At 37.4% G+C, this 15,843-nt stretch overlaps 1 protein-coding gene across 1 annotated transcript in view; it reads right to left on the bottom strand.

The window, feature by feature from the left end:
* Nucleotides 1-251: 251 nt before the first annotated feature.
* Nucleotides 252-15,843, bottom strand: part of SEMA3C (semaphorin 3C) — a 115,404-nt gene continuing 99,812 nt past the window's right edge. The window contains exons 13-18 of the mRNA XM_079303153.1: nt 15,559-15,647; nt 13,379-13,420; nt 11,983-12,140; nt 8,636-8,703; nt 5,757-5,887; nt 252-3,895 (exon numbers count right to left, since the gene is read on the bottom strand). Coding sequence (XP_079159279.1) covers nt 3,485-3,895; nt 5,757-5,887; nt 8,636-8,703; nt 11,983-12,140; nt 13,379-13,420; nt 15,559-15,647 — 899 coding nt within the window. The 3' untranslated portion in view covers nt 252-3,484. The remainder of the gene's footprint in view (nt 3,896-5,756; nt 5,888-8,635; nt 8,704-11,982; nt 12,141-13,378; nt 13,421-15,558; nt 15,648-15,843) is intronic.

Here is a 15,843-nt window from a genome sequence, read left to right on the forward strand (position 1 = left end):
AAGTACCCTGTTTTTATGCAAGGTGCCTACATGGGACAATCTCTGACTCCTCCTGAGCTCCTTGTTATTTCTGTCACTGGGGCTTCAGTCCACAGTGAGGCTCAGAACTGACCAGCTACAATACCTGATGCTCCAAATATTTTCTTGAATTTATTTTAAAAATCTAGGGAATTCCTTTTCAGGTTCTTTTCTTAAAAAAAAAAAAAAATGTTCCTTTTTAAAATGCACATCCATAAGGGGGAAACCAACAATTGTTTTAGATGTTGCAACACACTTTATTTTGTTGGGCTTTTTAGATATTCAATTAAATAGCACTATGTTAAACTACATTTTGTTCTTTCTTACACACTATATGATGCATATTCACTGTCATGACAGCTTCATCATGCTAGGAACTTATAGACATACCTACACTTTTAAAACCAAGATCCTCTTAATAAAACACACATATCTACAGTAACAACAATTGCAAAGAACACATTGTTAAGTCAAGATTTAAGCAAACTTTACAAACTACACAAAATAAAAAGGCAAAAAAAATACCAATACACAGTGAAGTTCTTGGCAGAGAACGACATTATCTTTACATTTGGTGAAGTTATGCCTAGAAATCATTTTAACTTTTGCATTTTTTTAAGGAATAAAATTATATACATTATTTAGAACTCCTCAAAATAGGAACTATTAAATAGCACAAATAATATTACAGTCTTAAGTTTTGGTGTTACCTACAGTAGAGGGGCTACTTTAAACAAAAACTGCAGTTTGTCTATTCTGTACATGTAAGACCCAATACCCAGCTGGTATCAACCCCAGTAGCTACAAGGACAGCAAGGAAGTTACATCAGTTTACACCAGCTGAGCATTTGGTTCCTGACCTCTATACATGCAGGAAGGCTCCTAAAGCATGGAAGCTTGGACCAGTTGTGCACTGACAGAAGCTTATTATATTTATATACTGGAGTTCTCATGCAGCAGGAAAAATGTTAGTTTAAGTATAATCCCTTAAACAGTCATACCATAATAATGGTATATGAAGCAGCTTTAAAAATATTATTTTATAATCATATGAAACTCTGAGCTCTGCTGACTGTTTTAACAGAATCCCTTATTGCCAATAGTCTATTAGAAAACAGTGTAACTGTAATTTCTGAGGCCTAATGGAGGCCTATTAAAATATCACTGTACCTTACCACTTAAAGAGCAGTTTGTACCCTGAAATACCTATTAATTACTGTATTCCATCTGGAAGCAATCATGATCCTCACCACAGACATTAGTATCACTCCAACTCTGTGGTGAATCTGCTGGGGAGATAGGAAGAGCATGGCAGCATACAGAGAATATGCACTAGTGTCATTCCAGGAGGTAGCTCCATTTCATGGCACTCGATTTTTCGTTTGTCACTTACACATTTCAGAAGGCAGTCATGTTCAGGGAAAAAAAAAAAAAAAAAAACAAAAAGAAAAAAAAAAAAAAAACAGATTCCTCCAGAATCTACTTTGCCTGCTCTTGGGGCCAAATTCAATCTCATGGAGGTCAGAGGAAGTTTCTTGATGTTTTCCATAGTTATCAATGGCTAAATATTGCAGAAATGTACATTTAGGCCTTGAGTAAGGAGAGCACTTAACTAGATGGCAATATATGAACAGGCTGGCCCTGCCATGCAAGCAGCAAGAACACAAATTAAATTCAAAGTGCTCCCACAAGCATCAAAGGGATTTAGAGACTGTTTCAATGGTGTGATCAGGGCTCACTTCCCAGCTATCCTTCATGAGGTGGTGATAAAGTGACAATCCAACTAATGGCAGACAAATACCAGTGTTACCCCCATTGCACTGAACTGAATTCACACAGGCACAAATCCAGAAGTGTTTTCCCATGCCCTGTAGAGTTACTCCCACAATATTCCAATAGAAGCAGAATTTTAACTTAACATAGCTTAATTTTGAGCTGAACATCAGTTTATATTTTAGTATAATGTCATAAATGTGATTTTTCTAAGGTACTTGTACATTTTAAATCCCTGTTACTGTTTTGAACAGACTCAGTGGCTTCCAGAACACTCTTACATAGTAAAAGGACTGATGATCTGTCCCTCTTTTTGGCATTTGTGTTGCTCAAAAAAACCAAAGTGATTGCTTTTCCTAGGATGGCTTGGTGCAAACTCACCCAATTTTCAACAAAACTTGCTTCATTAGACCTGACAGCTGCTTTTTAAACAAAAGATTCTGTTTGAACATGCCTCTCAACTTATAGTTTTTGGTTTTTGACCCAAACCTATTTTTCAGTTTTATTTTTCCCTCATTCTTTTTTTTTTTCTTTTTTTTTCCTTTTCCTGATCTGCTTTTCAGCAGAGAACTGAAAATCAGAGCAAATTGGGAAAATAACATGGAAAAGAATAAGGGTACAAAGACTGGAAAATGGGAATGGTTTAATTAGAAAATTCTAGTTAAAATATTTGCAATTTTGAGAAAACAGTTGAAAAAATAATGTTTTAGAATTTTCAAAGACACTTATGACTTGCTTCCACATTGCAGACCAACTCCAATTTAATCACAGAACAGAATAAAGATAATCTATATTTTTCATTTCTGAACTTGCACTATACAGTATTATCTACATTCTGTCCTTTGAAAAGAAATTGGAGTGTGATCCTTTGAAAAGTAGCTAAAATACCTAAGTCACTTAGGTGTTTTTCAAAATTGTATGTATAATGAACATTCTCATGTTACCTTTGTGCCACTTATAAAGCTATGTAGTGTTATAGGACATCCTATTTTAATAAAAATCAATATGAGCAGAGATATTTTAAGTTACATTCCAGAATTCATTAATTTATTACAACTCATACTATGCACAATAATCAGTGCTTACTCTGATAAAGTGTAAATTCTTTGCTTTTCTTCTGTTTGTTCCTTCATTTGACCTCTGAGCAAATGAAACATTTCTACTACACTTTACTTGCTTCCTAACCACATGCATTCACATGATTTGATCAATGAGTGACAGCTGTAAACCCAATTATGAGCAGTAAACAAGAAGAAACTCATGTTCTTAAATGCAGTGCAAGGAAATCTTAGTACCATCCTATTCAAAGTAAGCATCTTAACCCAGATTCTTTGACCACCAGTCTAGTTGGTACAGCTCCAGAGTTGCAAGATAATGCACTGATTTTGCAAAAATTTCTATTCAGCTGTAATTAAATACTGAGATGTTAAAGGTGAATCTAGTTTAAGATGAATACCCAGTGCTGCTTCTAGGACAGAGCCCAGCCTAGAGACACTAAGCATCTAGGAAAGAAAATGCTCTGAGTTATTTTCTTTAGTTAGGTTACACTGCATTTAATTGGGAGACAGATCTTTTATGAGGCTTGCTGGATTTTCATTTAATTTTTTTATCAGATTTGCACAAATTTGTTCTCAATAGACAAATATAAGCCCCCTACACCGAGGACAAAAATATCTATTACGACATAATAAAATTAAGATCCAGGTAATTGATTTCTTCTATTTCTACTTTTTCTGCTACTGATAAGGGCCTTTAGTTTGCTGTAGTCCCCTCTGATTTTCTGGGACTCGTCCCTCTGAGCTGCCTGCCTGCTGTCTTTGCAGTACTGGTTAATCATCTGCATCTCCGAGTGGCTGAACGCGCCCACAAAGTCCTTGGGGTGGAACTGCAGCGCTCGCACCGAGCTGGCCCAGGCCCAAGGGGACCACTTGTCAGTCATGGCAGCCACCACCTCTGGGTCCAGCACCTTGAAGTTGATCTTTGCCAGGGTCTGCTTGAAGCTGTTCTCCGTGGCAATGCAGTGGTAAAGCCCCCGGTCGCTGTCCTGCACGGAGCGAATCAGGAGCCCGTGCTCAGTAGCTATGATCCTCTCGTTCAGCTTCACCTGCAGGCCAAAAAGGAACTTTTTAGGGAAGGCTGTGGAACAACTGAGTATTGGACCTTCTGAGAAGCTTCACTTCAAATGTAATTTTCTTAAAGTCACGGTATTTTTATGCAATTATCTTAAAGAGACCACCGATATTGCTACCTTTAGGGGAGAGCTGACCTCAAGGAAGGCAGGTGCTGCAAAAGATAATGACTTAAATATTTTTATTTCTTATGTTAGAATAAATTTGATCAAAGACAAAGATGAAAATCTGGAAACCAAATGAAATGGATGTTTTCATAATGTTCAAACAGTAGAGTTGAAGAAATGAACTTTTATTTGCCCTGTTGCACTCCTGAGAATGTCCCTTTCAACATCAAGAGATTGCTGCTGAGACAGTGGAAGAAAGGTGCAGGACCAGGAAGGCTAATTTGGCATTGAACTCAAGGTGGCTTCTCATTAAATATATTGATTTTGAGCAGGTTCCTGCTGAAGAACTCTATCTGCTCTGCAGAGGCTATAGCCTTGTATAAAAATTATCACCACAGTGGTCTCAAGTGGGACTTGGCTCAATATTAACCAGGAGCACAGGTACTCTCCTATTTCCTTTCTGGTTTCAGACTCTACACTGTCCCAGGAGATGATCACATCATCTGAAAGAAGCAAGTTACCAGAGCTTGTTATCATCCAATTATAAATGAATGTGCAGATGTCCCTTTGCATATCAGTATAAAGTAAAAATTGCTAGTTCAATTCATTATGAAAAGAAACCACTGCTGGTATTTTATGAATGGTTTTTCTATTTTGCTACTGTACTTTGCATTATACTTGGTTCTCTTGGGAACTAATTTACCTATTATGGTATTCTGCTATTGTAAACTTTTTGAGACGTTATGGAAGATTTCCAGAAATCTGATAGCTTGAAATCTAATTAACACTTTGATTGCTTTATTCTGTCTGCTGTACCTTGAAACTGCATTGATTCTAATACAGTTACACAACATAAGAGCAAAAAAGGGAGATGTTCTGCTGATGCAATGGGTTAAAGAATTGCACCTATTGCCAGGACATGGCTTGAGTCTTTGAACAGTTAGAAAACTCAGTGGGATATTTTTAAGTCCTCTCTGTTTTTGTAAAATGGCCTGATAGGAGAGTAATACATTACAGTATTTATAACCTATCAACAGACACCACATTACTTAAAAGTTCCTTTTGAAAGACGTTCCTTTTTATTCATATAGTAAGTGCCTTGGATTTGAAATGGATTTTTTCCCTTTTTATATTACTTAAGGAAGGCACGCTCCCCATAAACAATCATACTGTATATTACAGTGCTGAAACTCGAGAGCCTTAGAGAGTGCAGTAATTGAAAATGTGATTGCACCATGGTGAGGAAATGCTTTTGTCAATATGTGTTCTTAGACCAGACTAGTTTCTTGCTAAAGAAACCTTTCACATTTCCCCCACTTTTGCCTTTTATCTCTTCAATAGCACAGAGGAGCTACGGCATGCTGACTTCCTCCTGAACTTTATACAAGTTACTGCTTTTGTGCCTATTTCCTTACATCAATAATAAGTTCTGAATGCTGCAAACCTTCAGTTTGCAATTAGTCAGTGTGAATAGTCTTTAATTTTCTGGTAGCTGTTTTGATCTGACAGAAATCAGAGTAGGAAGTCCCAGATGTACTGAGTCTGGTCTTATCACACAAGTAAAGATGGTCACTATCCTGCATCCACACAATTTCTCAAGCTTCACTGCAGCCAGACTGCTGAATAAAAACAACTGATAAAAACAAACATTCCCTCCTTCACCTTTGTCTGGGGAGGGAATGTGATGCTGACTGAAGATCCTCCCAGAGCTCCTGCTCACATTACTCACCTCTTTCCTCCTGTCATTGTCTTTCTGTAGCAGCCATTTAATAGAAGCCTGAGGAGATTTAGGTGTGCATTCCAGAAAGGTGGTGTTGTTTTTCACTCCATACTGAACTATTTCTGCAGCGTTTCTGTATGCTAGAAAAAAAAGAAAGAAAAAGAAAACAGGTCAGGATACTGTGAATGGTGATTTGATTAAGAAAACATGCAACTCTTTGTAATGTAGATTAAATGAAGTATGCCTGATTCTGATATTGGCCAAAAATAAGTAATTTATGGGAAAAATTTTCAAGGAAATTAAATGAAATATAAAGAAGCATATTCAGTTTCAAATACCAATGTTTTCAGCATGACATGGTCTGTTATTAGAAATTAGGACACCTATAAGCTGGTAAACTTTTCTCATGGGATAACTGAGCTCAGGGATATTTTTCAGTGAAATTATTTCATTTTCAACTATTCCAGAAGAGAATGAGTTGGGGGAATATGATTGTATGACAAAAATAAAGCATCATGCCCTAAAGAAGCTCCAGCTACTCCAGCTGTGTGCAGCATCCCAGGGAGGAGAGAGGGCAGGCTGGGCTCCTGCTCCTCTGCTTCTCTTCCAACATAAGGAAGGGACTTGGCTCTCAACTTGAAATGTGATGAATATTTAGACAGGCCAGCAACAGAGAGAACGACAGATTTATAGCACTCAAGAAACACCTGGGCAAGTGCTGAGCATATGTCATCACTTAGACTTGTTGTGTCTCTTTATAGTCTCAACAGATGAGTAATTGGCAGTTACCAGTAGGAACTTCTGGATGCTCAGTGCTTGGTCCAAATCACAATATTTTTCTTGAAAACAAAGCACCCCTGGATTTAAAAGGTGGCCTCATATATTAAATACTCTTTTTTTTTTGAAGAAAGGAGCAATGGATACAAAACAAGAACTTCAAATACCTAGAGGTCTCCATATCTAAAATCTGACTCTGCTTTTGCACAGTCCTATGACTGGCCTTCCTCAGACTCTATCTCCCATTCTTTTCAGCTTCTTTCATCAACTGATATGTGAAACTGAAAACCATTCTTCTGAAGTAAGGAGACTTTGCCTGGTTCTAGTCCTTCAGCACATTTAGGAAGTTGTACCAAAACTAATTCTAACTTTTAGGAGAATAATGTGGAAGTATTTAGCATTCAAAATGCATTTCTGTACTGGCTATAAGGGCTAACACAAACATAAAAATATTAAACAGATGTGAAAAGAAAGCATACAAGATTGCTTAGTTCTTGATGATTTATTTAAAAATAACAATGTGCCAAAAATATTGAGTTTATATGTGCTTAGAGGTCTACCATGTTTAATGACTTCAATTCAGCATTATGGTTCTCTATGAATTTGGAAGATTCCTTGGCTTTGCTTGGCTCTCTGCTCTTTTGTCCTTAAGGTAGATTTCATTTTTTTCCCCCAAACATAGTAATTTTTCTATAAATGGCTCTAATTATATTTTGCTCTTCCTTTTACTCTTTTTTTTGTGGGGAAACACATGCCATCTGCCTGTCCTATATCCCACTACTGCCACCGAAACTTCCTTTATGAAGAGGCTAAAATACATAAACCTATAAATACATCCACATTACAAAAGTGGCTGCAAAACAAGAAACCTGTTTCACAAGATTGTCAAGGTTGAAACAATTGTTTCCCCTCAGGCCAGAAAGCAGACAGTTGACATTCTCACATTTTCCACATGGAATGAGGAGACACCCACCCTTGGGACAGACAGTGGGTGGGAGGTCTCAGCACATGCCTGCAGGGGAAGACATGCAGCTCAGGTTGCTTCACCACAGATCTCTCAGAGCCCAGGTGTATTCTCTAACACTGGGGTCATCTCTTGGAATTACCTGTTCAAACTCTTCAGCTTCAATAAATGACCTAATAGTGACTCATGGGGAAAGGCTCATTTAAGCAGAGGGATCTACACCCTACTGACTGATGTGGTCTTTTCTGATCCAGAAGATTCTTCCAACAACCACTGGAGACTATTCCAGTAGAATTATTAACAGAACCTTTCACATGTGATCTTAAAGCATTATTCTTTGATTAGGAAAACATCAATAAAAATGTTTACAATCAGCTCTATTATTTAGCCTCCAGGTGGTACAGATGACAACATACTTCAAAATTCAGGCTGAAAGGTGCATACTTCTCTTTGTGCCCTTGGTCTGATGGCATACACTGCCACTGCCTAACTCAGACACACATGAAGATTGAGCTGCATTTATACATGTGTTTACTCCTCTGACTTTAGGCATATTTGACTGGTGTCCATCAAGCTAGAGAAAATGCTAGCTGGGAGGGCAGAGCCTTGGCTCACCTGGCCACCCTCACCACTGAGGTTTAGTCTGACTAAACAGTTGCACAGCTGGAAATAAGAGACTTCATAAAGAAATTTGGAATAGGTTATTTTTTCCCATGTAAAGGGAGAAGGGAATAATCATAAATCAAAAACAGGCTTAGATCCAGCTGTTTGGTGAAAGGTGTACTCCAGAACTCAATACTCAGAAAAATTCTGAGGTCCAAAGCTTCAATGAATGAAGAGGCATTAATAAACACTGAAGGGAAACAGAGATAGATAAATCCTCAAATTAACTTTACCTTTTTCTAGTCAACAGTGTCAGCCTCCCAGTTCAAGTATGTTGAACTATGTATTTCACAGCTCATAATTTTATCATATATTGTAAGTGTCGTGTAATTGCAAGGAAAGATGTTAAAACCAAATCAAAACAAAACTCAGACCTGGAAAATAATTATGTCTTACCAGTAAACCATACTGATAATGTCAGTTATAATGAATCATATAAAAGAAAGCCATGTGTCCTTTATATAGGATCTCTAAATTATAGTACCTTTCAGGTTGAAACCTCGGCACTGAGTCAGAGGGTTTCCATGTCTCACGTCTTGTCTACGGCTCCTCCTGCAATATTTTGTAAAAACAAAATGTTATTCCAAGATAGCTACACTGAAAATAACCACCTTTTTATTTGTGGATTTGTTGTGTTTTGGTCTTTTACTAGATCAAATGTTAGAGATAGTTCATGACCTACTGTGAATGTGCTTTACTCTGGGCAGGCTTGCTGGAGTGAATATACTGTTTAGGTGAAGCACCTGTTGAAGCTTATAAAAGGTGCAGTTTTTGTAGGTAAAGCAGTTGTGCAGTGGAGGTATGGGGATGGAAGGATCAAAGGTGATACATGAAAGAGACCTCTGTTCACTCACAATACCTAGCATTCAATGCCAGAACTCCCAGCTGGAACTCTTCATAAAGGCAAGCAGCTAACAATGACATGTATAAGATTCATATTGCTCATATCTAACACACCAGCACAAAATTATGATAAAGGGCATGTTCTCACCTTGACTTTAGCAAACACTTTATTTTTGGTGCCTGTAGGCACCTTTGTAGCAGAGTGACTGAAGTATTCATCCAGAATGGTGGAGAGCTTAGATTCAATTCTGTCTTCCACTTAAAGGGATGTGACTATTTCCAAAATATAATAAAACTCACCAAGTATCAGGATACTTCTAAATAGGGAATTTATTATATAATCTGGATGACAGATGTGAAATCACAACTCTGTAGGAAACTCTCTGGGGAGTTTAGTGGGACTGGGAATGCTGGAATTTCAGTCCTCCTCAGCTAAGGGGTCAGAACTCACAGAATTCAGTGCATGAAAACTGGTACACATTTTTTTTATTGCTATTATTATTAAGATATATAATTTTCATTGCTAAATGTTGTTAGTTCAGTATTATTCAGTATTGTTAGTTCAGTTATAAAGATAGTTCAGTATTTATCAAGTTGAAGAAAAAATATATTGGTTATAGATTGTTAGAAATGGATACCATTGGGATATTAAACAGTATTCTAAACCATACACTAAGACTTGAGGATCAGAAACCATAGAAAGCCTCTGGAGCTGCAGTGCTACTGTGTGCATCCATGGCCACATTATACCAGGTAGTGCACAAACACCCAGAGAGAGTGCTCATAATCCCCTGGCACCTGATCCTTCACTGCATCGTTTGAAACAGAAATGTTTGAAAGGTGACATTTCAAAGGAGTAATTACTGAAATTCCAAGTATAGTTTTTGTGTTTATCATCAAAGATATTTCATTTTATGCCTTGGGGTCTTAACCCTTGTGAACTATTTACATGAGTCAAGGGAGGCTATGAAGAATTTCTGAGTGAATGTCCAAGTTCTTGTGCTCCTGTGAGCTGCTCTATACTGTCAGGGATGGCATGTTGCTTGCATTAAGCAGTTCTGAGAATGTAAACTTAGATTTTTTTTTTTTAAGTGGTGGTTAGAAAATCAAGGTAATACCATCAGATGTTTTGGGGTAAATCAATGTTGCATGAGGAACTAAAGTAATTCACAGGAGACAGAAGTGTCAAAAGAAGAAGCAAGCAAATGCATGCAGCAGAAACTACTGTCTAGACAATGGGATTTAGCTCTAATTACCAATGTTTTCTCCTTCATAATCTGTCTTGTTAGATAGAGAGACAACTCATTTCCTTCACATATGAAAACCAGACCTTTTTCCATACAGTTTGAGGTGTTTATTTTGGTTTGGCATAAAGAGAAAACTGCAAACAAAGTATCAGCATGAAAGTAAGCCCCAGTGGAAATAGCCCTGGGTGGGTGTATATAATGGGGATGGCAAACTGGAAACTGCATAGGCAGGGTGCACCTGACAGCTCCTTGTACCTTTTGGCAGCTATGTTACTGTAGGAGTTAGGTAGCCTGAGACTTGGGATTTTCCTTTTCTTTCCTCCTCCATATTGTGACCTTTGTTCCATGGAAGAAAACAGTAATTTTGCAAACTGATGGCTGAATATTCTGAATGAAAGCAGTTAACAATCTCATGTACTCTACCAACTGCAAGGTAAAGTTTGGGCTTTACCTTGTAATCTCAAGAAAGAAATTAGTCAAGAAAACTTTGCAATAACAAAAACAATTGTCCAGGGAAGGACATTATTATCAGCAGATCCACATTTCTGTCAACAGCAGAGCCTGTTTCTGTCAACTGTCTCCTTCTATGAGGGAACAGGAATAAAACCCAGTGACTGTATGTGGCATTCTGCACCTGCAGCTGAGTTGCAGACACTGAGCACAGTCACAGGTTTAGGCTGGATATCAAGAAAAGTTCATCCAGAGGGTGGCTGGCACTGGAACAGGCTCCCCAGGTAAGTGATCACAGCACCAAGCCTTGAAGAATTATTTGGATAATGCTCTCAGGCACATGGTGTGATTCCTGGAGTGTCCCATGAAGAACCATGAGTTGCACTCAATGGTCCTGATGGGTCCTTTTCAATTCAGCATATTTCATGGTTCTGTGATTCTAGAATATGCAGTCTAAACCTCTTCTGGCACAACCTGAGGTTGTTTCCTCTTGTCCTTTTGCTTGTCACCTGGGAGAAGAGTCCAACCCCTGCTGGCTACAACCTCCTTCCAGGTAATTGTAGGGAGCATACATCTGAAAGGTTTTTCTCCTCTGCAGTAACACTTCATTGTGTATTCTGAAGCTTTGTTTGTATATGAAGTGAAATCTTATTAAGACAAGAGCTCACTGCAGCCTTCTGCTATTAAATATTTCCCCTGGGAGGAGGAAAGAGACTCGTGTTTTGCATAAGATTATGAGATGGACTATTAGTTCTGTTATAAATTAAACAGAAATCGGTTTCGCTTTCTGCTTTAATAAACTTCATGTCAAAAAAACCCAAATCCACAGGCATTACATGGAAATCATATTTGCCTAAAATTTTCCTCAAAATAATTCTTGTCACTTAGGAGCAAATGAGGAACAAAAAATATAAATGAGTTTGTTCCTCAGACAGCCTGAGAGATCTTTTGCTGTATTTAGGGCTATCATAATTACATCCATAGAAGTAATTGAATTTAAATGAAGGGAACAAATGTCTCACTGATTTTGTGTGCGTGAGACAGAAAGATTAATATTTATGATTAGGAATTTTTTTCCCTTTTTTTTCCCATCTATTAAATATGAAAAGCCAAGCTTTTCTGCCATTCAGCATACAGCCCTAGGTGACAAGTAACTCCAGGCACAACATCTATGGGGGTATGAAAGAAATGACATCCCACTGCTCCATCACACTGCAACACCCCAGGCCACGCAGCAGAAGGAAAACCACCTTCCCTTGCACACAGCAGCAGGCTGCCTCCCCCTGCTCACCTTTTCCCTGTGGGATAGAACCTGGAGCAGGAGCTGCCATCCCAGGCGCAGTACGGGTCTCGGGCCAGGCAGCAGTCGGCACAGGCGCTCCCGTAGATGTGGCAGCGGTGCAAGGACACCTGGGTCACCCCCTCCTCTGAGCTCACATACAGCTGTTGCTGCAGCAGGAAATGGGAACATTTAGTTCAGATTGTTTCAAGATCTGGCTAACACACCCCAAAAACCTTGCAATTAATGTCTGAATTAACTCAAGACCAAGAGGGGAGCCAAGAAATTCATACAAAGTCAAAATCAGCAGAAACCTCCCAGGTGAACAGACCTGTATTATTTCCACCTATAAACACTGGGGAATGTTAATGGTTTTTTGGACATTGAGTGTCATTGTTCTCTTCTGGGGCAGACAGACTAAGTTAACATTGCTCAGATTTTAGAACTTGGTTCTTATTCAGTGAGGATTATTGGCTCAAGCCTTTGAACTAACTCTTTTCTCTGCACATAGTCACTTTAATAAATATTATGCAGAGTTCCTAGTTGAATCCTCCAGTGTGTACATTTCCAAGATGTAAAATCTAGAGATTATTTTGAGGCTTATGGCCAGATTCTGATAGCCTTATATACCTGGAAAAATAAGCCAGGAGAACTTTCACAATAAATCAGAGCTTTTGCAAGAGAAGTTCAAAGGTAGAAGATCATTATCCAAATCTAAGCCAAAATTACTGCTTTATTCAAAAACAATTAATCATTCTAAAAATATAAATTTATATTGAACAAACCTGCTTGAAATTCTTTTGATGTTTTTGTCATAAAAATGAAAATATATACCGAATATGAGTTAGTGAATAATATTTACTTAGTAGTAGCTTTGTAAAATATTGAGCACCATCTTGCATGGAAAATCATAGAATACACATTTTTAGCTTGTGTGTTAAGCTTTTCAGCAGAAATCCTCTTGGCTGTTTTCATCATTCTTATTGTCATTGTTTATTACTACTAAACAAACACCCACAATTGCACCATGGACCAAACAGCCCCAACACTGCCTTTTTACACTGATCAGACAGAGTTTCAAGGAAAAATTTCTATTTGGGACTTTAGATAAAAAAAATGTGGAGGGAGAATTTCCTCTTTTAGTATTTTTTTGATTTCTTAATTGTAAATCAAAACAAGAAAATTGACTGTCAATGAATTAGAAATTATAGATAATGAATAGAAATCGTTTTATCTTAGTGGCTGAAGGGCATATAAAAAGCTTCTGCAAACTTCACTCAAGTTTTCTGTACTCATTATGGAAAATCCCCCTATATTTTGTGTGCTTCACAAGAACTGATATTCTAACATCTAAGTCAATTTGCTTCTCATTTAATAAGCACTAAGCAGGCACTCCATTTTCCCTTACCTTTTTAGACGAAATCTTCATTGATGTTATAGGAGAATTACTCTGAAAAACAGAGTTACAAACCATTGTCAGTAACTCTGTCCCAAAATTAATATTTTAAAGTCACTAAAAACTAAGTAATTTCTAAGTAAGCTATACATTTTTATATCCTGGAAAGGAACCACTCACTCCTAAGTACAGCTATTTTTAGAACTAAACAAATGGCATATAAACAAATAATGTCTCACAAAATATATTGTTGAAACTCAAACACATTATTATTATTACATGTATCTAAAAGGATTTTTACACTTAATTAACCTGCATCTGTGCTATCACAGAAATACAGGAGTCATTATTTTAACTTTGTAATAAGACACAATGGGGTTTTTTAAATGATTGTGATAATGAAAAATCATAAAATAGCTCAGGAATATTTACCACATGATCCAGATAAGAATACAAAATCCTTTTCCTACAAATTATCTACAGTGCATACAGATTGATTACCATGCAACATATAAATTCAGATTATCAATTACTAGATTCTTTTAAAGTGGCCTGAGTGTTCTTGAATGTTTCTTTCCCAGAGACAGTACTGTAGACTACTGTGTGTCATCATAGCAGTCTATTAATGTCTGTGTCCAAATCAAATATTGAAGAGTTGGAAAAGGAATTGTTACTTTCCTTGCCTTAAGTCATTATGTTCATCCAAACAAGTAATAAAATCGATGGTAATAAAAATGTTCAGTATTTTTTTAAGATTCAGCATTTGCTCAGTCACAATGGAAAGCCTTAACAGTGGGCGAGGATTAACTGCAGTAGAACACAACACAGCAGGGAGGTCAGGACTAGAAAATCTGTGAATCGTGAATTGGCAAAGGTTTGGAGAAGTTCAGAGCTGCTTCATGAACTGTTTGGAGAACATAGGTCAAATGCAACATTGGATCTGAAGCCACATTCTCCTTTTCTTGTTTACTCTGGAAGATCTCTTCTTTGCTACCCTTGATATTAACTAGCACAGGGCCCATGATTTCACCCTTGCTCTTTTGGAGAGACTCATCTGAACACCATGATGCCACACAGATTGCAACAGCAGAAATTATGATATCATGGTTTTTAGGGTTCAGGATAAAAAGGTCTGCTCACAGAGGCCCAGAAACCCACAGAAGTTTAGGCTGAGGATACCTGTCAGCCCACCTATCTTCATGCTGCATTAATTCATGTTTCAGTAAATGGAATTAGCAATATCTTGGTGAAGAGTGTGCTTTAAGTAATATCACTCACATATATCTTTTTTAGCAGGAAGCCTTCAACAAAAGCCTACAAAGACTAACTATGCCCTTATGAGTGTACAAAGACTAACTATGCCCTTATGAGTGTTAACACAGATGCCTTTATGAGTGTTCCTTTTTCTACAGAAACTGTTAATGCTGCCTCAATAAAGAAGCTTAGATTTCCCTTTTTGTATGTTGTCAATCAAATAGAGAAAAGGCTGAGACAAAATCCTTAACTAAGTTTATAAAGGCATACTACCATTTGCCCTGAGACTATTGTTTAATGAATAGCCCATTCAAGTATTTGAGAGGGATTTTTTGACATGAGGTCGAACGTTTTCTTTAGGTTATTACAACTGTTACATGCCAGAGTGATTGACAGAGGCTATTCCTTTATCTCCCTGTAGTTTTTTGTGTTTCTTTTCAGCTTATGTTGTTTTAAACATGTAGCTTTCTTGACTCCAGAAGGCATGTGACTTTGAAGAACAGGAGTTAAGCAAAAACAACACTAATTTGATTTAATTTTGCAACTGATAACTGGGAAGATCTTCAGATAATCAAAGTAAAGAAATCTGAAATTATAACCAAACACAGCAATGGTCTCTATAGTGATGCCAATGATAAAAGCCTCCTTCTGGAAGCCATTATAATACGACCTTCTAAAAAACTGATTATCAAAATCTTTCTAGCCAGTATGCCAACATAAAAAAATAGGCAACTGAAATATAGGAGAAGAGCTTCAGCTAGCTATAGCCTTCACAACAGTCAACATTTTGTAAGCCTCTTTATGTGGTTATCAAACTGACAGCATGCACATTTACTTGATCTTTTATCAAATCACAGGTGCCCTTGTCAAAGTCTGTTAGAACAAAGTGTTTGTGTGAACATACACACTGGGAAAACAAAAGAAGGAGAAAGCCAAACCTGAAAAACTTCCATCTCTTCTAAAATGAGTTCTCCACTTGCAGAGAAGTTGGTGGGTAGAACAACAACTTTTTGTACAGTTCCTTGATCTGCAATAGGGGAGAATAAGTGAGACTATGTGACACAGGGAGGGAGAAATAAAAAAGCAGATTAACCTTCATTAATTGTACAATGAAACCATCAAAGCAAGCACTATGACACAGAGAAAGGTAAGAAATTTCAATAATTTCTATCATTTGGATTCAGTAAGAATGATGAGATGACTCCTTATTTAGAAAAACTATT

The sequence above is a fragment of the Erithacus rubecula genome, assembly GCF_903797595.1.
Source record: "Erithacus rubecula genome assembly, chromosome: 4".
In the NCBI taxonomy this organism is placed as follows: Eukaryota; Metazoa; Chordata; class Aves; order Passeriformes; family Muscicapidae; genus Erithacus; species Erithacus rubecula.